The sequence below is a fragment of the Aspergillus ambiguus genome (assembly GCF_047715705.1).
Source record: "Aspergillus ambiguus strain CBS 117.58 unplaced genomic scaffold BDV59scaffold_5, whole genome shotgun sequence".
NCBI lineage: Eukaryota > Fungi > Ascomycota > Eurotiomycetes > Eurotiales > Aspergillaceae > Aspergillus > Aspergillus ambiguus.
The window spans coordinates 509,408-524,690 of NW_027395518.1; the positions used below are offsets into that span (position 1 = coordinate 509,408).

Sequence of the window (15,283 nt, forward strand, 5' to 3'; positions counted from 1 at the left end):
GAGAAACATGGATGCAATTATCTGAGTGAAATAGTCGAAGGGGAGGATTCTCTTATTACGGTCTTTTATTTTATGTCACCAGCCTCGGGCTCATCGTCAACCTTCGCCAGCCCGTGCTCCCTCAAGAGGGCGTTGATCTCATCAGCATTCCACAGATGGTGGTAAACCTTTCCCTCTGAGGTCTTTCCCACGGTTGCAAACTCAACTAAAGAACAGCTGGTCAGTATGACAGGGCTGTGGCTTTCAACGGGGAAGTGGACGCCTTACTCTTCTCGCTGCTGAGCTTTGTTGAGTCCATGGTCTTGCTCAGGACCTTGACGGCCATAGCACACGCCTCCTTCAAATCACAATCCTCCTTGTAGTCTTGCTTGAGCAAGCTCTGGGCACTAGCGTTGTTCGCGCCCACGCTAGTAGCCTTCCATCCACCGTAGTTACCACTCGGGTTGCTCTGGTACAACTGGAACTCTCGAAGAGGGTCGTAACCAGCGTAGATGAACGACACACCGAATGGACGGAGACCACCATGCTGGGTATAACCTTGTTTGAGATCGCACAGTCGACGGACAAGTTGCTCGCACGGGATTTCTTCGTTGTATGTAAGGAGATACCGTTGAGCTGCCTGGCGGGCGTAGTTGATGAGGATATTGGCGTCAGCGGTCATACCAGCCACAGCGCAAATCATGTTGCTGAGAACGATGTTAGCAAGCGTGTCTGGGGAGCGACATGAGAAGCCCAGGAGATGAGTGTGAGGAGCATACTCGTTCAGTGTGTAGAGCTTCTCCGCCGACGTGTCCTGCTCTAGGAGCTTGCTGGTCACCTTTTTCTCTGCGGCGAGAACGATTCCATCTTTCGCTAGGATTCCTATCGCAGTACCGGCGTGCGAGATGGCTTCTAGCGCATATTCGACCTGGTAGAGACGACCCTCGGGGGAGAAGATGGTGGTCTGGGAACGGCATCAACCGGTTAGCTGGAGCTTGCGGAGTGACGGGATTAGAGATGACCGGCGTACCCTGGAATCGTATCTCCGTGACATGATGAAGAAGAGGAGGGGAAGGTATTACGGGTCTGATTGATAGCCGAAGGAAGAAAGGTGGAAGAAGAACGGCAGAAGGGGGATGGAGAATGGGGGGTTGAATGGAGGAGGATGATGATGGTTGAGGTCCGGCTGAGCTCCCGTACCGGTAGGCAACTCGCCCTGCCAAGCTCGGACCACTACCAGTTCGCGCTCTCGCAGACCGTCGCAAATTCCGCCGTCTCCTCCATGTTGTCTACGCGCCACTCCTCAGATCACCAGCTTGATTAGCTGACTGATTTTTTATGATATAATATCTGTTAATTCAATTATCCTCTCTTGCGACCCCCTTTCTGCGGCTATAATGCTGAAATCGACCTACGCCCCGCCACCTCCGCTGCCCCCAGGGTGGACCGAGCATAGAGCTCCTTCAGGTTGGTTAATCCGGTGGTGGAGGCTGATGATGGCCATTCTGACAGATACACAGGCCATCTGTATTACTACAATGCGCAAACGAAACAATCCACCTACACCAGACCGCAAGCACCACCAGAGCCCCAGCCAACCCCCGAAGTTTCGCATCATACTCCAGACACCCTACCGCCATTCTCTTCCACCCCCTACGCCCCTCTTGGCTTTGGTATTGGCGCTTCTCAGTACGGAACGCCGCATCATGGGCAATCTCGAGGGGGTTTCCGTGGTGGAAAAGGGTATCACGATCGTCGAAGCCGGGGCTCGGAAGATCGGCCAAAATCTAAGCATTTGATTCCCGGATGCTCGCCATGGGTCCTCGTGAAAACCAGACTTGGCCGGAGATTCGTCCACAATCCGGAGACGAACGACAGCTTTTGGAAGTTCCCTCCAGAGGTAATGAAAGGCGTCGTGGAGTATGACCGTTTAGAACGAGAAGCAAAGGAAAGGAAGGAGCGTGGCGAAGAGAGCGAAGCTCACGAGACACCAGCACCACAGCCGAAAACAGGTGGATCCGATCAGGAGGAGCGTCGACCCGACGAGAAAGTTGGTGCGGAGGAAGAGAGCGACGAATATGAAGAGGTGGAGGTGACCGACAGCGAGGACGAGGATCACCTGTCTAAACGACTGAAAACCGACGGTGATGATCAAGAACAGCCGGTCGAGTTCACCGAAGAAGATATCGAATATCAACTTGCCGCAATGGGAGAGGAATACGGGCTTGACCCCGGCGAGTATGGGGAGCCAGGCGAGGAAGGGTGGGAGGAGGGCGCAGAAGGGCTGCCGCTCACGGACGAGGATGCGTCAGCACTCTTTCGCGATCTCCTGGATGATCATCATATCAACCCATTCTCTCCTTGGGAGAATATAATCGAGGAAGGCCGTATCATAGAGGATTCTCGATACACGGCGCTCCCGAATATGAAATCGCGGCGTGAAGTCTGGTCCCAGTGGAGCCGTGATCGTATACAGCAACTCAAGGAACGCAAGGAAAAGCAGGAGAAACAGGATCCACGGATCAAATATCTGGCCTTTCTGCAAGAACGTGCGACGCCAAAGCTGTATTGGCCCGAGTTCAAGCGCAAGTATCGAAAAGAGCCGGAGATGAGAGATTCGCAGCTGTCCGACAAAGACCGCGAGAAGTACTACCGTGATCTGGTTTCCCGGTTGAAGACGTCTGAAAGCGCGCGCAAGTCGGATCTGTCGGCTTTGCTGAAATCCATGCCATTGCATGACTTGAATCGCTCGTCCAACCTGGAGGCGCTCCCGCCGAGTCTGATTACCGATCTTCGATACATCTCTCTTACACCAAAGGTCCGGGACCCACTGATCGAAACATACATCTCCACCCTACCCCCGGCACCTGATGAGGAGAACATGACCCCGGAGCAGCGGGAGGAAATGGAACGCAAGAGAGTGGAACGGGAGAAACGGGAGAAGGCATTGGCTGAACGCGAGAAGCAAGTGGAGGAGAACAAGCGAAAACAACGGGGAGATCTCCTCCGGGGCAAGAATCTCTTGAAAGAAGGGGAGGCGGAGATCGAGGAAGCTCTAAAAGTTGGAAAGGCTGGACTCCGGAGTTATATCGAAGCTGAGGGACAAGCCCAAAAAGAGGGCGAGAACCCAGGCATGTAGACACTTGCAATCACATAATAGTACTGCTAAAGATCCTCTGCGGATGCCGAAGCTTTAATGAGGGTATTCAGAGAGCTGTATAGTGAGTTTCAGTAGGGGTCAATAAGCCAGGAATGGTGGATTTTATGTATAAAAAAAGCATAGCACATGATCACCAGACCAAAAAGCCTCGGCTTAGTTCACTAGGGAAATGGTTGGCCTTGTACATCCCCATGAAGCAGAAGCTCCCTTAATCTTCTGGTTGTTGTTCTAGAGAACTGTTTCATACGGGCTGGTCAGTAACTCCGATGCTGACCAAGACAAACATGAAGTAGGGCGAACGCCCTCATTCTAACATCGCATAGCCTCAGTCTGAACCCGATATAGGTTGCAGTCTACTAATGTTGTACTATCTCCGTCGTAAAACATCCATTCTATCAGTGACCCCCAAAGCGAGGGCTGTCTTCCTAAGACTACTCACCCTTCTGCTCCAGGGTGCTTTGTGCCTCGTAGGAAACTGTATAATGTATAAAGTACTCTTGTATCCCACAGGGCGAAACACATTGCCACACAATATGAACGGCGTGCAACGAGACAATTATATAAAGACACATGCAAAGGTACCAACTTTCATGTCCCAATAGATATCCTGATTCATTAGAGTAATTAAGAACAGTTTGTGTGATATCATGGCTCGTAGGGGTATCAACCGTAATTATGAAAAGCCGGAGACCTAACCTCCCATGTATGAAATGACGCCTTTCCAATTTCCATCCGCTCCGGGACTCGAGGGTACCCGCCTACCTAAATCTCCAGTTGTCCCAGTCGTCGTCACCGTCATCGTCATCGTCGTCATCCTCTTCGCCTTCCTTGTTGGCCTTGGCTCGATCATCTTGATCGTTGACGGGCCCAGTTTCGGCGTCTTCTAGAGCACGTTTTGTTCGCAGTTCCTCCCGCTTTTGCTTCAGCCGGCGGACACGTTCTTCCAGCTGTTCCATTTCGTCAAACTCATCCTCAAGAAATCGTGCTGCATCTTCTCGTTCGCCTTCGGCCTCGGCTTCCCGCGCTCGAACCATCGACTGGTTATCTTTCTCCTGCTGCGCCGCGATTTCTTCTGCGGTCATCGGGGCTGCCGATATGGTCGCGGCGGCGGCAACCGCTTGTGGTACCCGGGTGGGAGCCACGACATCCCGCTCGAACGCCGCCCATTCATCCTCGTCGATAGCTTGGGTTGCCTGAGGAACCGGGGGCTCGCCACCCGCACTGACATTCTCTTGGAGATTTACCGATTCGGACGGAGCCTCCTGTGGTGTGGACTCAACCTCTAGCTCTTGATCGCCTTCCTCGTCGAGGGCTTGTGCACTCGGCGGCTGAATCGCCGGGGAGCTTGATAGCTGCTGGTCGGCAGCGGCCATAACATGCCGCACCTTCTTGCGCGTCAAGTCATCCCCATTATCTACCTTCCGTTTCTTCGTGACGCGGTTCGGAGCTGATCGCGTCGACGAAGATGAGCCCTTGCGGGAGGCGAGTTCACTGCGGAGTAAGGATCGCACGTCTGACATTGTAATAGAGGGAGGATATGGGAGGAGTGGTAGTTTGTGGATAAAACAATGAATGTCGAGAGAAGGGATGGATGACGACAGCAGCTGGAGATACGACGGAGATTGCAGGGAAGCTGCGCAGCCAAGCCTTTCCCGTTCGAGCCGCATTACGCACGTGACTTTGCTGAGTCAGGGCCGCCTTTCTTTCTCTCTCTTCTCTGTCTTTCTCTTCCAGAACCATCCAATCTTTCTCTCCTCCACACTCGTCTTCCCCCCCCCTCTTCACATCATCCTTCCATCACCACCACCCCTCGCTGGTCCGCGGTCTTCTCCGACAATCACCAACCTCTGCGCGTTGACGCGACTCAGTCTCTTCCATCAGCACACCGTTCTTCGCCATATCATCCTTCTCAAGGGGTCTCGTCACGCGACCCCGCTCACGCCAAGCATTCACGCTCCGCGCGACACCCGCAACAAAGCAACAACACCTATTCTTCTTAATAAACCTCTGGCGGAAAAGCGTCGACAAGATAAAGTAATACCGGTGTGGACCTGAGTAACAGTGCTACTGTCCACTGTCTTCCCCTCTGTGTATTACTTTAGTCCTCTGATCCCCGTAGAAAGAGACCACGGTGGCGTGGGTTGCGCAACTGGGTCGCGATTCGCTTTCACCCTCCTTTGCGCTGTAGTCAATTTGAACTTTCCTCTTTATTTCTCTCTACATACCCCATCATGGCCGGTAAGCAATAGTGTACCAACCCTTCGCGACCAGTCGTCAAAGCACAGCCGCTGTGGCGACAACTGGGGGTTGGGAGGAATCCCCATGCGATGGCATTACCAGCAGGATGCTAACGAAGACTCCAGATGAACCGCGTCGGTCAGGCCGCTCCACCAAGGGCCAACACAAGAACCTCGACCTCGTCCCGGAGACCCCTGCGAAGAAGTCCAAGGCCAAGTCCCAAAGCAAGGATAAACATGCGAAGACCTCCGCCGAACCTACCCCTGCTCCCAGTGAGGAGGAGGAAATCATCCGATGCATCTGCGGCGAATACGAGGAGGAGGAAGATGTGGAACGCGACATGATCTGCTGCGACCAGTGCTCGGCCTGGCAACACAACGACTGCATGGGGCTGAAGTTCGCCAAGGGCGAGGAACCTGACCAGTATTTCTGCGAACAGTGCAGACCGGAGAACCACAAAGAGCTCCTCAATAAGATGGCGCGTGGGGAGAAGCCCTGGGAAGAAGCCGCCGAAAGGAGACGCCAGGAAGCCGAAGAGAAAAAATCTCGCCGCAAGAAGGGCAAACGGGGCGGAAGGAAAGGCCGGCCGAGCGAACCCAGAACGGAGGCCAGTACTCCAGGTCGAACCGCTGCATCGACCACGCCCGCGCCGGTACCTCCCTCCCAGTCCGAAGCAACGGCAGCGACCCCTGTCTCTGAGAAGCATGATGACGCCGCTGACGCCCAGTCCACGAGTACGCAAAAGCGCAAGTTCGAGGAGCATCAAGATGTCCCAACACCGGAACCAGTAAGTGGTCGACTGCGATTATCATCCCCTTACACTATCACTAATGTGTTACTATTGCAGGGCCCGAAAGCGAAGCAGCAAAAGACTTCACCGGTCAGGGAGAGCACGACGGACGCGCAGTCGGTCCCAGTGAAAGAAGAAGTCACCGACCAAGCCTCCCAACCCGGGTTTGTTATGGAACAGGCGGCGACTGGCGGCGTGACATCCATAGATGAGATCTCCAACCCTGCTCGGAGGAGTGCAGCTACTGCGCTGTCCAAATTATTTGTAGAGCAAATAACGGAGGCTCAGAAGCGTGGATCCTTTAACTTACCCGAAGGGAAGACAAAGGAGGGATTCGGTCAGCAGCTCGCCCTCGCAATCGAGTATGCAATGTATCAGAATATCGGCGGGCGGTCAGGGGAGCCGACAGAGGCCTATAAATTACAACTGCGGACGATTTTGTTCAACGTAAAGAAGAACTCTTCTCTACGAGATCGTCTGCTCGTAGGTAGTTTGTCCCCAGACGCCCTGTCTAAAATGAGCTCCCAAGACATGGCCAGTGAGGAGCTGCAGCAGAAGGACGCCGAGATCAAGCGAGAGGCCGAGAGGCAGCACATCATTGTCCAGGACCAGGGGCCCCGGATTAGACGAACGCATAAGGGAGAGGAATTTATCGAGGACGACAACCAGAACGTCTCCAGCGAGCCCGTCTTCTCAAACGCACCAGCCCGACGAAGCCTGGCTGAGGCTGAGGCTAGCCCTTCTGGCAGTCCAGGCGCCCAACAGCGTGCTGAAGCCGACGGCACCCGGAGGAGTTCCAAGTCACAAGCGGCCGACACGAAATCTTCGCCTCACGACGAGCACTTCCCCGTTCGAGGTCACTCTCCTGGCGGTACCAGCCACGACCAAGTTTTCCCGGAGGTGGCAACCCATATTCGTGAGCCAGTACCGACTGGCAGGGTCCAAGCCGACGCCGAGATAGATCAATTGTTGAAAGACGACGAGCCAGAGTCCCCTCCTTACTCACCCAAGGACTATTCCGACGAGGGGATCATTTGGCATGGAAAGGTTGTCATGAACTCTATTGCCGATTTCTCCTCGTCTGCAAAGCATGTTGGGGGTGCTGATCTCAGTGGACGCATTCCCTGGGAACGGCTGGCACCGTCGACCTTGCTTGTGGACGGAAGAATTGACATCCAGCTTGCCAGCAACTATCTCTGTGGACTGCGCTTTAGCAGTTCTACCGATGTCTCGGTCATCTCCATCAGCAGACCCGACTTCCCAAAAGAGCAGGCCGCCTTCGACAATCTTTTCAACTATTTCCAAGATCGCAATCGGTATGGTGTGGTCGGAAAGCATCCTCTGCCGGCAGTGAAGGATACTTATATCGTTCCTATTGAGGCGGGTTCCTCCAAGAAGCCGGAGTTCATCGAGCTTCTGGAAAACAATTCCCTTGAAGAACCCACCCCAGCGCGCATACTACTTGTTGTGTTCGTCGTCAAAACAAGCGACTCCAACCCTTCATCTGTGCAACCCCCATCGCACCAGCCTAGCCAGGAGCCCGGTGCTTCTGCAACAGCAAGCCCAATGACCGCTGGTGCTGCGACGCCTCAACAAGCACAAGTCATGACTCCTGGGCCGCGCGCTACATCTCAGGTCACACCAACTCCTTCCTCTCTGAGTGGGACTCCCCTGGGACATGCTCCGTATAGTCAGCCACCAGCTCAGCCAGTACCGACTGGACAGCAATATGTCTCATACCCGCCTGCATCATCTCAACAGGCTCCTCTCACGGGGATTGCCGCTGCAGTGCAAGTCTTGGGCCAGCAAGTGAACTCCCCTGCCATCCAACAACTCATGCAACGCGCCCCGAACGCGGATGCCTCCCAGCTCGCGGTTATCAGGGATATCCTATTTCGCCGGCCAGAGACTGCCTCGAACTATGACATCCTAATGCAAGAGCTGACACAGGCCACGACAAATGGACATGGTCCCCAGCAGTAGTTAGTAGCAATACAGTTGTACAATAATCACCCTCTGGTCTTTACGATTTGGACATGTTGTTTTTAGTCATTACTGTTCTGCTGGAATCAGGAAATAAGTTCTTAAAATGGGCTTTCCGGTACCTGTCTGCTTGATATTATTTAGTGATAATTTGTTTCGTTCTTGTAGCATGCTCTGCATGCACCCACCGTCCGTTCCCCAAATGCGAGTCAATTCCTTTAATTTCGTAATAGTCGAAGAAAAATCAATAGAATTAGCAGTTACGTATTCATTTACCCTTTATACCAACGAGACATCCATGCCCAAGTCCACCGTGTAGGCCCAGACGCCGAATCAAAGTGTCCAATGAAGCCTGTGACTCAAACTGGTTCTATTATAGATATGGGATTCATAACATCCTAGATATCAGAAGGATAACGCCTGCGCTATGCAAATACAGAGAAAAGAAGACATCCAAAGGAGATACCATCACCAGCGTCCGCCTCGTTTCTTATATCCCCCATACCGAGGTCCTCTTCCACCACCCGAACGTCCACCCCAGCCACCATCGTCGTCATCATGATGACGTACAGGAGGTGCCCTCCCCTTGAGTTCCTCGCTCAGCTTCTTGTACGTCTTGCGCATATCCGAATAGCCCATATGCATCTTTCCAAAGAAATGGTCCGCCAATCGACGGTCGTTGTCCAGACGACTCAGATACGCACCGCAGACGTCGCACACTTGTAGCTTCTGGTGTCCGGACGGACCAGACGTATCCTGGAGGTTCTTCAGTTCCCGTTCGCAAGCCTCCTTCTGGTGCTTCGCGGTACGGATCTTGTGCAGCTCGTTGAGGGCTTGCGCGACGGAGCCGGTTTCACCCATGACAGAGGTTTCGAGAAGACCGCCGTTGATGGTTTTGGTGAGGTCGGAGATTTGTTTCAGCTGTGAACAAGCACAAGGGCCTTGTGTCAGTATGATCAAATTGGCTGGTGGTTCATGAGGGCAAAGGCAGCGTACAAGGTTATTGGTCTGGCGAATCTCATCTGGGGTCTTCTCCAGGCGTCGCTGGGCGGAGTCAATCCGCCGGTCACAGTCGTCAATGTACTTCTGCATGTCTCGCATGTAGTCGAAGTCGAATCCCCATTTGGCTTTCTCCGCCGCAGACGCGGTCTCGTATTCGGTCTTCAGTCCCTCACTGTGCACCTTGGGACAAGGGCCCAGATCTTGCTTGGTGTTGGTGAAGAGATCATGAGGGCAGGTTCCCACAAGATATGAGCGACAGACCTTGGGATCTGTGATGGAGAGCTGGGCGTTGCGAGATGGGGCGCCGAATCCAACGAGCTGGTCGGCTGGTAGAAGATTTTGTGTTAGTAGGACTGCATCAGAGATAGCTGTTTCTTTATAGGGAAGGGTCGCTCACCGCCCATGAGCTGCTCGAGCAGCTTTCTCTGTTCGGCCGCCATGATGCAATGGAGCTAGAGTCGAAGGCTGGGGGCTCGAGGGATCAGCGAAGATGGTTTGAAGGTGGCTCGCAGCAACCTGATGGACCGCGACAAACGATGATTCGGGGGCGGTCGCGCTAAACGCGGTTGCGCTTACCAAAGCCGGGGCGCCCCTTTTGGGAAAGGGACCGACGACGGGACTATGAGCCATCTGTCCCGATATCAAGCGATGGGTTTTCGCCGCCGTTCGACGTTCTCCTAACCCTCTGGCCTGTAACTGACTTGTTGCGTTCTTGTATTGTCGCCTGCGGTCTGTTCCCAGTCGCTAATCTCCCCGTCTCTTCCTTTCCGCAGCATCCACCACCGCTGGATGGAGAGCTAGCAAGTCCTGTGGGAACCCCGTGTCGCAGAACAGTCTCATATAAACCTCGAACGGCAAGTATGACGTGATGCTTGTCCTCTTTCTCGCTCCCTTGTTTTGCCTCGTCGCGTTGACTTCGGCCGCGACGTCGGACTACCATGAGAGCCTCCTTCTGCAGCCACTTCCGCAGTCGTCGCTGCTAGCCTCATTCAATTTCCAGAGCAATTCCTCTCAAGAAGCCTTCAACAAGCGGAATTTCCGATATTTTCCTCGCGCTTTAGGTCAGCTCCTGCAACACGCCCACACAAAAGAGCTACATCTCCGGTTTACCACAGGACGGTGGGATGACGAAAGTTGGGGCTCGAGACCTTGGAATGGAACAAAGGAGGGTGCTACGGGGGTGGAACTATGGGCATGGATAGATGCCTCAGATGATGAAGAGTATGTGTCTGTCAGTTGGGGACAGAGGTTCGATTCCGTCAAAATATGGGACTGACTTGTGCGCAGGGCTTTTGCCAGATGGATCACTCTAACGCAGTCCCTTTCGGGCCTTTTCTGTGCGTCATTGAACTTCATCGATTCAACTCGAACCACCCGACCGGTTGCGTCGTTCCAGCCCACGGGGGACCATGCCTCCCCCAGCAATCTGCATCTTCTGCACGGCACACTTCCCGGCGAAGTTGTGTGTACGGAAAACCTCACGCCATTCCTGAAACTCCTCCCGTGCAAAGGAAAGGCCGGCGTGTCCAGCCTGTTCGACGGTCACAAGTTATTTGATGCGTCTTGGCAGAGTATGTCCGTGGATGTACGGCCCATCTGTCCGCTGCCAGACGATTGTCTTGTGCAAATTGAGCAGACGGTAGATATCATACTGGATATCGACCGGTCTACGCGACCCCGAGGTGAGATTATAGGTTCTAACAGTGCTTGTGCTTTTTTGTAGCTAACGGACGTTTCAGACAACCCTATCCCTAGGCCGATTCCCGCTGATCAGCTTGTCTGCGACAGTTCCAAATCCTATCATTCAGATGACACTTGCTACCCCTTGGAAAAGACTTCTGAGAAGGGCTGGAGCTTGTCTGAGGTTTTTGGACGCAGTGTCAGTGGCGCTTGTCCCCTCGCAGAGGGCTCTGATACTAGCGAAGAGACCATTTGTTTGCGCGTTCCTCATGAACGCGAGGTGTCTGCATCACCTAATGCTATTGAGGTCAAGAAGACGGATGGCTTCTCCCGTTGCTATACCTTACGACCATCTTCTCCCTTCGACCTTCTTCTCACGGAGCAGGAAGTCACCACGCAGATACCCATGAATGAGCCTGTCCTGCGTGCTGAGAGAACCATTGTTGGCCATGGTCAAGAGCGAGGAGGCATGCGCATTATCTTTGAAAACCCATCAGATAGTGAGGCTGCGGATTTCATCTATTTCGAGAGTCTCCCATGGTTTTTGCGTCCATTTGTCCACACTCTCCAGGCAACAATAATTGGGAAGGACGGCGTCCATCAGCAGGTTCCCGCCGCCCAGTTCATAAAGGAGACATTCTATCGGCCTGCGGTGGATCGGGAACGTGGTACTCAACTGGAACTCGCCTTGTCTATCCCCGCTGCTTCGACGGTGACCCTTACGTATGACTTTGAGAAGGCGGTCCTGCGGTACACCGAATACCCCCCGGACGCCAACAGAGGTTTTAATGTTGCTCCTGCGGTGATAAAGATCCGTGGTGATAACCAGGATACTCCTGTTTACATCCGGACGACCAGCCTTCTTCTTCCGTTACCGACCCCTGACTTCAGCATGCCATACAATGTGATCATTCTCACTAGCACCGTTATTGCGCTTGCTTTTGGAAGCATCTTCAATCTTCTCGTCCGTCGCTTTGTCACTGTTGAAGAAGCAGAGGCAGTTGCCGCACAGACAGTCAAAGGCCGTCTACTGGGTAAGATCGTGGCATTGCGGGATCGGATTAAAGGGAAGGGGTCTAAGAAGGATTAGATGGTGCAAGGGAGCGTACCATGCACTGGACTCGGAACGCTTTCATCAACTTACGGCTAATACAATGTCGTTTTGTGAAAGTAGACAGCATTGAAAGAGACCCAAATACAAGAAGTAATAGCTATACAGGCATTTCTCATCGTCATTCATCCGTAACTTTTGTCCATTTATCCATGATATCTAACTGAACCTGCTAGAGTATTAGCAAAAGGCATAAGCGTGACCAAAGCAAGCGACATACATATTACCAACAGCATCCTTCGCCTTGGACCATCCAGGCAATGTCCCTGACCCTCCAGGTCTTTGCTGCGCAAAGCTGTGATCTTCCGTAGCACACGTAGGCTTCCTCTGCTCGCTCATCCGGTCCATGAAATGCGACTCCGCATTGGCCTTCTGCTCTTTCAGGCTGTTGAACTCGCCTTCCGTCGCGGCCGGTCTATCGGTCTATAAACCCGTCACGCATCAGTCCCGTTCCGTGACAAAATCAAGATATGGTACTTACAGCAACATGGCCGAGACCTTCTGTTCCGCCGCCACCCTTAGGGAATCCCTTATCGCCTAGACCGCTGCCACCATCGACGTTGTTGGCCGGGGTGGGAATAAAGCCCGCGCCACCCCGAGTGGACGTTCCGTGGCTATTTTGGGAAGAGTACTCGCCAGACATGTTTAATGGTGGGATTTAGATAAGTGCGAATGAACAATTTGAAATATATGTGGTGGATATCCTGGAGTAGATGTATATATACTGTTGCCGTCTGGAATGACATCATCATGATCTAGTGCGTACCGACAGCAGAATCCAGGATTAACATCTAGTTTCATCCAGTGGTGCATGACGTACTATCTTATATCGCCTATATTTAACAGTGCACTAACCGAAATTGACTTCGGCGCACAGCAAATCCAAACAAAACTACAAAAGACGGGGTGAGGGCATCTTTCAGAGCAAGTATTTAACCAGCACATGTTGTAGGAGTAAAAGCGTCACGTATAGAACATCTAGCAAAGTGATTAATTATGTACATCATTTTGTGGTATCGGCAGCTGTGGTGAGTGATGTTAGAGTCAGTACAAGGATATATAAGGATAGGGCGAAATCTGCAATGGAGTATGCAAAGTCAAAGGCAGAAGGGGAGGATAAAAACAGTTCGAGGAATAAACACGCATGGAAAAGAGAGAATAAAAAGCGGTGAGAGCCTGTAGTTCTCTTCTAGTTTAGCCGCTCTCAACCTGATCAGCCCATGTGGCTCCTGTAGCGGATACTGGCGATAAAGATGCCTCCGCTTTGCGGACATCGGGGTCAGATGGAGCTTCTATCGCGCCGCTCTGCTTCTGACCACCAGGAAGAGCAGGGAAGTCGGCCTCGTTGTCAATCACGGGAGTTGGAGTGGCCTTGGCTTCAGGTTGTTCATCAGTTGCTGCCACATCCCGCTGACCACGGGCCCCTCCACGGCCACGTCCACCACGACCGCGCCCTCTTCCTCGGGGACTGCCATGGTGAGAGTAACTGTTGGACACCTCTTCGTGGCCTGGTGAGTCTCCAAAATCTCGCCGAGTATATCCGGAGACACCACCATGCATACCTCGGCGGAACTGTCTGCCGCCGCGTCCACTAAATGTCTCTTCCTGCTTCTCGGCATCCCATTCTCTCCCTGTTTGAGCCTGGAGCTTTCGTTGCCGGTTGCGCTCTCTCTCCGAATCCATGACGCGGCGGTGCTGAAGTTCTTCGCGTCGCTTCGCTTCTGCAACTTTCTCCCGTTCAAGGAAGGAGGCCTGGTCTGCTGCCGCGCGTGCATGCGCAGCGGCTACCTTTGCAGCATTCTCTTTGGCTGCCGCAATGCGCCGAGAAAGCTCCTCCTCCGTAAGTTTTGGCTGGGAAAATGATTAGCGTCGAAGCTTCTGTCGTCAAGAACCAGTAGATATACCTTCTTGATCCCACCGGTGGCGCTACGATCCCCGCGTACAGCCGGTACTCGCTGACCTTCACCTCCCGCAGCAGACTTCGAGTCCGCAGTGACCTCCGGTTTATTTCCCTGCTCAGTCGTATCGGGTGTATCGCGCGCCGATTCATCCGCGTTTTCGCTTTCATGCTGGGAGGTGCTGTCGACCGACTTCATAGCCGCGGTCGCGTCGTTACGCTTTTGGCTGGGGTTCTGGGATCCTCCTCGTCCGCCACGTCCTCTGCCTCGACCGCGTCCTCGCCGTTCGCCACCGCGGGACCGCGACGGGGTGTCAACCCGAGGTGGTGGTGGTGTATCGATCTCTGTTGTCGCGACAGGTTCTTCCTCCACTTGCGGCTCGGGCTGAGATTGTTCCTCGGAGACAGGAACAATCTCGTCGTCGAACAAGTCGTCCGCCCCTCTAGTTTGCGCGAATTCATCCATGATGCGAACAGCACGATAGGGTCTCAAAATGCGTGTGTATTCGGGGTTCTCTGTGACCAAGGATTCGAAGCCACAAGACGCGTCTTCTCCGTGACAGGTATAGGGCCAATGAAAGCGCTCCGCGACGGCTCGGGGGGTAGAGAGGGATCAGCAGCGATCAGCACTAGTGGGGGAAGACAGTCAGTTTATCGCCAAGTGAAGTTGTGTTGACTCTCGCAGGCTGTAGGTAGATGTGATTGTCCCCAGTGGCGTTGCGCATCAAGAACCAGCTAGGTTATGCAGATAAAATGCCAGCCACGATACTTTTGGCCTCTGGGAGCTCAACTATGCATTAATTGACAGCCGATGCGGGCAGCTCCAGGGCGGTCTGTCTTGTGGAGCGGCCATTCTGCGGAGGTTGGGATGCAGAGGCTGGGAAATCGTAACAAGCATGCAAGGGGGATATCAGAGAATATCACGTACCGGTGCACCAGTTGTACAGCTCGGGGAAGATTAAGGATACTGTTGTTTGGACATCAGATGAGAAGTAGTACTAGATTGTCCGCACTCTAAAGATGCAGGCTCCACTCCGATGGATGACTGGTTTTCTGCCGCCCACCGCCGCCATATCAGAGTCCGACTGACCATCCAAGCGGTAAGTTCTCCATCTACATGAGGTCGAAAGCCTTCGCGGTGAGCAGTGAGAGGTAGGTTCGGTTTTGGTCGGGATATATATAACCTTTTTTATCTGTAACACAAATCGCCTGCTTATACATAGCATTCCCCCAAGCAGTGCCACTATGTATGGGTTGTACCGTTGAATCTGAGAGTCGAGATCAGCGATTGTAGCACTATTAGTAGTAGAAGTGCTTTACGTTCCAAGTTAGGAGCTTCCTTTTACTTTAGTCATAGTGTAAAAAGCAAAGGGGTCTGTTTGATCTGCAGTATCGAATAGTGGCAGTCACCATGTGACTGTTCCAGTCATCCGTCTGGCTAGG

General features: G+C 53.2%; 8 protein-coding genes across 8 annotated transcripts; 3 read left to right on the forward strand and 5 right to left on the reverse strand.

Moving 5' to 3' along the window:
• Positions 1–65: 65 nt before the first annotated feature.
• pre9 (proteasome core particle subunit alpha 3) lies at positions 66–1,033 on the reverse strand (the record flags this gene model as incomplete). Its single annotated transcript, XM_073691894.1, has 4 exons — positions 66–205; positions 268–686; positions 759–943; positions 1,010–1,033. 4 exons carry the CDS (start codon positions 1,031–1,033, stop codon positions 66–68), a joined length of 768 nt encoding a protein of 255 aa, XP_073550914.1.
• A 208-nt stretch (positions 1,034–1,241) lies between these two features.
• Positions 1,242–3,196, forward strand: BDV59DRAFT_128688 (FF domain protein). The gene is made up of 2 exons (XM_073686942.1): positions 1,242–1,446; positions 1,500–3,196. The coding sequence occupies exons 1-2, from the start codon at positions 1,377–1,379 to the stop codon at positions 3,116–3,118; spliced, it is 1,689 nt and encodes a 562-aa protein (XP_073550915.1). The 5' UTR covers positions 1,242–1,376; the 3' UTR covers positions 3,119–3,196.
• Positions 3,197–3,524: 328 nt separating this feature from the next.
• Positions 3,525–4,724, reverse strand: BDV59DRAFT_172176 (uncharacterized protein; the record flags this gene model as incomplete). The annotated part of the gene is made up of 1 exon (XM_073688676.1): positions 3,525–4,724. A coding segment is annotated over exon 1 (758 nt), but the record flags the coding sequence as incomplete, so codon positions are not given.
• A 156-nt stretch (positions 4,725–4,880) lies between these two features.
• BDV59DRAFT_172177 (putative PHD finger domain protein) lies at positions 4,881–8,433 on the forward strand. The gene is made up of 3 exons (XM_073688677.1): positions 4,881–5,377; positions 5,503–6,164; positions 6,225–8,433. Exons 1-3 carry the CDS (start codon positions 5,371–5,373, stop codon positions 8,148–8,150), a joined length of 2,595 nt encoding a protein of 864 aa, XP_073550917.1. The 5' UTR covers positions 4,881–5,370; the 3' UTR covers positions 8,151–8,433.
• Positions 8,434–8,501: 68 nt separating this feature from the next.
• On the reverse strand, positions 8,502–9,653 carry BDV59DRAFT_172178 (LUC7 domain-containing protein). The gene is made up of 3 exons (XM_073688678.1): positions 9,550–9,653; positions 9,147–9,478; positions 8,502–9,071 (listed from the first exon to the last, which is right to left on the reverse strand). The coding sequence occupies exons 1-3, from the start codon at positions 9,590–9,592 to the stop codon at positions 8,619–8,621; spliced, it is 828 nt and encodes a 275-aa protein (XP_073550918.1). The 5' UTR covers positions 9,593–9,653; the 3' UTR covers positions 8,502–8,618.
• gpi16 (GPI-anchor transamidase subunit GPI16) lies at positions 9,588–12,618 on the forward strand. The gene is made up of 5 exons (XM_073688679.1): positions 9,588–9,617; positions 9,729–10,373; positions 10,440–10,834; positions 10,892–12,110; positions 12,162–12,618. Exons 2-4 carry the CDS (start codon positions 10,021–10,023, stop codon positions 11,920–11,922), a joined length of 1,779 nt encoding a protein of 592 aa, XP_073550919.1. The 5' UTR covers positions 9,588–9,617; positions 9,729–10,020; the 3' UTR covers positions 11,923–12,110; positions 12,162–12,618.
• On the reverse strand, positions 12,103–12,586 carry BDV59DRAFT_199369 (uncharacterized protein; the record flags this gene model as incomplete). Its single annotated transcript, XM_073693349.1, has 3 exons — positions 12,103–12,112; positions 12,164–12,366; positions 12,425–12,586. The coding sequence occupies 3 exons, from the start codon at positions 12,584–12,586 to the stop codon at positions 12,103–12,105; spliced, it is 375 nt and encodes a 124-aa protein (XP_073550920.1).
• A 192-nt stretch (positions 12,619–12,810) lies between the features above and the next one.
• Positions 12,811–14,478, reverse strand: BDV59DRAFT_128705 (uncharacterized protein). Its single transcript, XM_073686943.1, has 2 exons — positions 13,848–14,478; positions 12,811–13,794 (listed from the first exon to the last, which is right to left on the reverse strand). The coding sequence occupies exons 1-2, from the start codon at positions 14,304–14,306 to the stop codon at positions 13,138–13,140; spliced, it is 1,116 nt and encodes a 371-aa protein (XP_073550921.1). The 5' UTR covers positions 14,307–14,478; the 3' UTR covers positions 12,811–13,137.
• Positions 14,479–15,283: the final 805 nt, after the last annotated feature.

Excerpts from the sequence above, each read along its gene's own strand:
- BDV59DRAFT_128688 (XM_073686942.1), top strand. The coding sequence starts at position 1,377 with ATGCTGAAATCGACCTACGCCCCGCCACCTCCGCTGCCCCCAGGGTGG. Across the intron at positions 1,447-1,499 it reads CGAGCATAGAGCTCCTTCAG|GCCATCTGTATTACTACAAT; the intron begins GTTGGTTAATCC and ends ACAGATACACAG.
- BDV59DRAFT_172177 (XM_073688677.1), top strand. Across the intron at positions 6,165-6,224 it reads ATGTCCCAACACCGGAACCA|GGCCCGAAAGCGAAGCAGCA; the intron begins GTAAGTGGTCGA and ends TTACTATTGCAG.
- BDV59DRAFT_172178 (XM_073688678.1), bottom strand. The coding sequence starts at position 9,592 with ATGGCGGCCGAACAGAGAAAGCTGCTCGAGCAGCTCATGGGCG. Across the intron at positions 9,479-9,549 it reads GCTCGAGCAGCTCATGGGCG|CCGACCAGCTCGTTGGATTC; the intron begins GTGAGCGACCCT and ends ATCTTCTACCAG. Across the intron at positions 9,072-9,146 it reads TTCGCCAGACCAATAACCTT|CTGAAACAAATCTCCGACCT; the intron begins GTACGCTGCCTT and ends GCTTGTTCACAG.
- gpi16 (XM_073688679.1), top strand. The coding sequence starts at position 10,021 with ATGCTTGTCCTCTTTCTCGCTCCCTTGTTTTGCCTCGTCGCGTTGACT. Across the intron at positions 10,374-10,439 it reads GATGCCTCAGATGATGAAGA|GGCTTTTGCCAGATGGATCA; the intron begins GTATGTGTCTGT and ends ACTTGTGCGCAG. Across the intron at positions 10,835-10,891 it reads CCGGTCTACGCGACCCCGAG|ACAACCCTATCCCTAGGCCG; the intron begins GTGAGATTATAG and ends CGGACGTTTCAG.
- BDV59DRAFT_128705 (XM_073686943.1), bottom strand. The coding sequence starts at position 14,306 with ATGGATGAATTCGCGCAAACTAGAGGGGCGGACGACTTGTTCGACGAC. Across the intron at positions 13,795-13,847 it reads CCACCGGTGGGATCAAGAAG|CCAAAACTTACGGAGGAGGA; the intron begins GTATATCTACTG and ends TCATTTTCCCAG.